At 35.8% G+C, this 5,764-nt stretch overlaps 1 protein-coding gene across 2 annotated transcripts; it reads right to left on the reverse strand.

Annotated features, from left to right (window-relative positions):
• Positions 1-3,053: 3,053 nt before the first annotated feature.
• Positions 3,054-5,744, reverse strand: LOC105179248. Of its 2 annotated transcripts, none has more exons than XM_011102853.2 (4): positions 5,543-5,744; positions 5,332-5,438; positions 4,272-5,231; positions 3,054-3,974 (listed from the first exon to the last, which is right to left on the reverse strand). In XM_011102853.2, exons 1-4 carry the CDS (start codon positions 5,685-5,687, stop codon positions 3,249-3,251), a joined length of 1,938 nt encoding a protein of 645 aa, XP_011101155.1. In that variant the 5' UTR covers positions 5,688-5,744; the 3' UTR covers positions 3,054-3,248. The 2 variants fall into 2 exon arrangements, with proteins under 2 accessions (XP_011101155.1, XP_011101154.1); XM_011102852.2 differs by having other exon boundaries at positions 3,054-3,980.
• Between the last annotated feature and the right edge of the window lie 20 nt (positions 5,745-5,764).

Consider the following 5,764-nt stretch of genomic DNA (forward strand, 5'->3'; position numbering starts at 1 on the left):
TGCACAATGTATTATTTAAAGAAAGGTGGTGTAATGTGATATTTTTAACATATGCACAACATGTGGTGTTTTTTCAGCAAAAAAATCAAGAGTACACGGTAAAGTGCAAATTTCACAAAGTTGAGATGGTAAATTGACACAAAAAAACATTAAGATGCAAAGTGTAAATGAGTATAATTCAGATGACAAAACGTAATTTACCCTTAATAAAAACTACATCAACACCACATCAGACATAGTCTAATGAAATTATTGGCGCTATTAAGTAAAATGGACCTTTTGTAGTACGTTTTAAATTTTAAGAGCAATATTTGTAATACATAATATATTTGGAGAGTGATTAATGTATTTAACTCTTTAAAATATTAAATATTGATATACTGTAAATTAATTTAGAGTCGAAGGAGTACGTATACTAAAAGACATGAGAACCCATTACCTTCTTGATGATTTTTTGTGATATGTTTATTAAATGTATATGTTATAATTTGTCATCATGTCATGATCCCTTGTTCTTCTCTTCTGCACTGACAACTATACATGCTCAACACTGTGTGCGTGTGTGCATATATATATATATATATATATATATATATATATAATATTATATAGTTTTGGGCAGTTGCAGGTTAACGTTTGAAAACCAACATATATATAATAATGGTGGAATCACTGCATCTGTGCTGGGCTTACCTGCATGTTTTTCAAATATGGGATGTGCATGGTTTCCCTCCTTTATAAACTCTAATGCAAATTCAAATCACAATTGTCCAGTGACTTGATGAGATTATCTTGGTGCTTGATTATGGTAAAATTATGTAAGATTTTCATAATAACTTAATCCGATATATACATACATTAATTTATCTTTGTATAAGTTGAATAGTTCCCTGTTCCCTAATAGGAGCCTTATTTTTACTCAAAACTAGAGTTTTCGTCCAAAGTAAATAATTTACACTTGGTATCATTTTACATTGGATGGAGATGAGGGGTTCGAACGACTTATTTATAAGTTTTGAAAATTCTAATTCGGGATTGAATTTGATTAAACCTATACTATCACATTGTAAGTTTGATTTAGTTGGTAGGATTACGCATGTCATGTGAGTGATTCAGTTTAGACACCTCAATTGGAATTAAAAAAAAAAAGAAAAGAAAATCTTAGCTCTAAGGACCTCATGATCTCTCTAGCAAAAGCACTTTTAAGACAATTTTTGCAGTTTGGTTAGAATAAACAACTACATACACTATCATTATACACTGAATAAAGACGATAGATTTAAGTGATATATAAATTTAGGATTCCCTTCTTCCAAGAAAAAAATTATGAACTTTTAACCAAAATGGGATAATACTCATAGTAAGATTTGTTGGAAAATAAAAGACTGTGCCGTGGAAAACTATTGCCTTGAAAGCGAAATTTCAGTACTACCGTGGTTCAGATAATATAAACCGATCGCTTCCCAAGGTTAACACAGCTATAACTCTCTTACACGTGCACTCGTGGAAGAAAGCTTAGAACAAAACAAAACTGAGAAGAGAAGGAGAGAAAACATAAAAGGTGCTCTCGAATTTTGGTATGTCGGCTTGAGCTTATTTATAGATGCATAGGTTGGTGGCTGAAAAAACAAAAACTCTATACCAGCCACACCTTTATCAATGAATATATCAAAATTAGGAGCAAAAATCGACTATTTAGGAGGGTGACTTAGGAATCCAAAATGATAGAAATTAGTCATTTCCAACAAGAATAAAATCATTATTAGCTTTCAATGAGCCCAAAATTAAGCATGCTTAGGGGCTTTAGGAGGTTTCAACTAAAACTTTTAACTTAAAAGCATTAATTCACCTATAGAAAGTAATACTCTTGATTTATTTTTAAAATTTTGCATGTTTTTTCCCCCACTTTCAATTGTAAGTTAAAGGGCCTCTTCACATGAAAGTAATTACATTATTGGGAAAAAAAAAAAAAAAGACAAAAAGTGAAAAAGGTACAATTTTATAAAGTAGAGCTTATTGGAATAATGAAATTAGGTTTTGTATCCTTTGTAGCTACTAGAGAGGGTTTATGTTTGTTGAGATTGGACTATCACCTTTTATTGGTTGATAGCTCATCTTTCCATAATTTAGGAATCATATCCTCATGATTCTCCTTTTTGTGCCCTCTTTTATGAAAAGTGGATTGCTTACAATCCTCTTTTTGTTTAAGTCACATGAATAATTTGGCATTATATGAAATATTACATGAATCTAATTTTGGTATTTATTCCCTTATATTATTGTTGCTTCTTATGTATACAAGATGATATCTATTCTTTAGTTTTAGGAATAATTACATTTATATTTTTTGATTTATGGTCTATTTACACGTGTTTTGTGTAACTACAAAAATTCATTGACAGCCAAAAAACAAGAATAGTTCGTGCAATGATATTGATTTTTTGGGGGTGTATGTGTAATTTTTTAAAAGATAGGGGTTGATTTGTATAAATAAATTATAATTTAAGGAGTGTAAATATTATTATTCCTTAACTTTAATAAATGTTGGTTATTGGTAATAGGTCGTATTGAATATCAGATAAAATTTTCTCAACGAATTTAGCTCATCTTAATTTCAGAATATTGTTATTTAAAATATCCTTGTAAAACTAATTATGGATACTATTTTATAAGGTTTTTTTAGAATTGTTTAAGATGGTTTTAAAATTTATGAGATATTTGATTTATTTCATAAGAATTATTGAAGCATATAAATGTTGGTGCTGATGTTTTAAGAATAAATTTAGTTTTTCATTACTTTCTAAAAATGTTTATAAAAATTATTTAATTTTTGAAACTTAGCAACTTATTTTTTAAGAAAATTTGCTCAAGATTCTTGAAAATATAAGAAATTCTAATAGATTTTATCAAATATTTTTGTAACTTATAAACTCAAAATGCCTCTTTATAATGAGTTTATTATATATAAAAAGAAGAATATTTAAAAAAAAAAGATTAGTTAATTGGTCAAGGGAAAAAAATCTAAAAATCAATTATACCAAAAAGGAAAAGGAGCCCCTACAAACACACAAATTAAAGTTAAAAAAAGGGGGGAATGGAGGGAAAAGGATAAAAATTGCCAGTGTGCCCCCTCCAAATCTAAGAATTTTCAATTTCACCCCTCTTCTTCACTTTAGACAAAGCCTAGTAGACTAGTAAAGACCACCTCTTCTCCACGTGGATGATTCCCACAACCAATGGGCATCTCATCACGTGAAAGCCCTCCACGTGAAATCTGTCGGCTTCCTTCTCTGTTCCTCCGCTGTACGGACACCGACCATCGCCACCGTTTCACGCACTAAAGACTCCATGATTTCACCTTCAATCTCACACACTAAGCTCTCTCCTTCCTCCTCAAGAAACCAATTTAATCCCGACTTGCCCAGATCTTTTTCTATCAAAGAATCAATGTCTTCCAGAACCTGACAGTTCGCCGCCGGAAAACTCTCGATTTTCTTGCACAATTCATCAGCCAAGGATAAATGATCTGTAATGGGAGAAACCCACGGCTTGAAATCCAGGTGGGGTCGTAAAATTTCGGCCAAGAGTTCATCAACAAGCTGGAAAATTAGCTTCCTGTTGCACCGGCGGCTTAAGACAGCCAAAGTGGCGGCGGAGGGGTGGAAGAGCTCAAGGTAGTAGAAGATTGAAGGGTCGAGGGGGTGTGAAGGGGTATGCCATTTCCCTAAGGTTAAAGGGGTGACTTTGTCGATGATGCCTGTGCGTTTCAAGATTCTCTGGATGTAAGGTTTGTACTCTGCCGCCACCGCCCAAGCGGCGGCGGAAGAAGTGGTGGCGCAACCGTTCGTTTTGTCTGGTAGGACGTTTTCTGGGACGGTGGATATTTTATGAGGTTGCAGGTGCAGCTGCTTGTACGAATGGCTCGGATTACTAGATAACTGTGTGCTCCTTTTCGATGAAAGAGCATCTGATACCTGTGACTTCATTTTCCACCCACGCCAAAAAAACACAAAAATAAAAATAAAAATAAAGTATATAAACTGAAAATAAAAATTAATGCCATTAGCCTCAGGGACATGATAGCGAGATATATTTTTGGATCATCTATATTTATTCATATTTACTATCTACTCATCTATTCTATCAAATGATTTCTGATGCTAAATAAATATATCTAAAATCTGAACAGTTATGAAGAATTTATATTTTTCTTTGATTTTGAGCCAAAAGAAATAAGCAAAAAATCCAGCGAAGAAGGGTGCAGGTAATACCTGTTTTTGAGGTAATTTTGTAGCAGGGGGAGAAGGGTCTTTCTTGACAGGCAGAAGGGCGGGGCTGCTTATACTGAGAAGTTCACTTGACAATGGAGCTTTCTTGGATTTCTTGTCTGTCAGGTTTGCTTTATTTGCTGCTGATGAACGGACAAACGGCTCCTCTTTCTTCTTCCTGATCATAGGATTATTACAAGCTTGATGCTGAGGAAACTTCTTTATAAAGGAAGAATTACTGTTCCCACTCCCAACTCTCTTGCAGCTCTCCTTCTGATGCTGGTTCTCTTGCACGATTTCTTGATTCTTTGGGTTCAGTGGGCTCAAAATCCCTTGAGAAATTCTTGGACTTTTGTTGCCTGAATTTGTGAGTGGTGGCAAATTCTGGGAGTTTGTGTTGGTGGGCTTGAAGAGAAGAAGATTTTCATCTCGCCTGATTTCCTGTTTATATCTGTTTATGTTGGTTATGTCAAGACCAACAACTCTTCTGCTCACACTTTCTTTAACCTGCTTCACAATCTGCTTAGCATAGTGCCCTGGACTCCTGTTCTCGTCCTGCCTGAATCTCAACCCCTGTCTGCCCACCATTTTCGCTGACAGGGAAAACTCTTCGTTCGTGTTCTGATCTTTGTTTATCTGGAGTGACAGCCTGTGAAACTCAACATCTGACCTTCTGGCTGATGATATTCTTGGAGTTTCAGGCAACGACCGGGCTCCCACGCTGATATCGTCGTCGAAGAATCTGGTATGAAGAATATTTCTTTGGTTGAACTGGGATTTCTTTCGGGGCCTGGAATCTGAGGACGAAAATGAAGGAGAGGTACATTCCGGGAGTAAATCCAGGCCCATGAGCCTGGCGACCAGATTCGGGGTCTTGATCCCTGGAGAACTTTCAGACGGGAAATCCTCTGTTCTTGATCCTGAATCAGATGTCGAGACTCTTGTTTTGATTTGAATGCCCACCTGGAATTATGATTTATGCATTGGAAGAAAAGAAATAACTCCTATTATAATAATTGATACGCTTTTACCAAGAAACTGAAAATAAAGAAAAATAACATACTGGGAAATTTAAATTTTCTTCTTCTTTCGGGGCTGATGATGGCACTGAAGCAGCTTTCATGGCGGCCGGCCCTTCTGTCTCCAAGCTGTTTCTTGGTGCCTCTACTCCTGCGTAATAGAAAAATTAAAAATATGTATTCAGGATTACATTCCGACAGCTGAAAATATTCATCTGATCAGTTAGTGTGTGTTGTGCGTGAAAATGGAGACACCTTTAGTTACAGTGGCTTCTTCTTGAAGGAAGGGGTCGTGATTGTTCAGAGGAATCTGAAACTGGTGCAGATCAAAGAGCTGAAGAACAGCACACATGCAGCCGGCGGCTGAAGTGCCTTCAGCCTCCTCCATATCCGCAGACATTCTCCTCCTCCTCCTCCTCCTCCTGGCGGCGGCGGGGCTTCCCCTTCCGCCGCCCCCCCCCCCATACTGCCGCCAGC

The sequence above is a fragment of the Sesamum indicum genome, unplaced genomic scaffold (genome assembly GCF_000512975.1).
Source record: "Sesamum indicum cultivar Zhongzhi No. 13 unplaced genomic scaffold, S_indicum_v1.0 scaffold00128, whole genome shotgun sequence".
In the NCBI taxonomy this organism is placed as follows: Eukaryota; Viridiplantae; Streptophyta; class Magnoliopsida; order Lamiales; family Pedaliaceae; genus Sesamum; species Sesamum indicum.

Excerpts from the sequence above, each read along its gene's own strand:
- LOC105179248 (XM_011102852.2), bottom strand. The coding sequence starts at position 5,687 with ATGTCTGCGGATATGGAGGAGGCTGAAGGCACTTCAGCCGCCGGCTGC. Across the intron at positions 5,439-5,542 it reads AGAAGCCACTGTAACTAAAG|GAGTAGAGGCACCAAGAAAC; the intron begins GTGTCTCCATTT and ends TCTATTACGCAG. Across the intron at positions 5,232-5,331 it reads AAGAAAATTTAAATTTCCCA|GTGGGCATTCAAATCAAAAC; the intron begins GTATGTTATTTT and ends TCATAATTCCAG.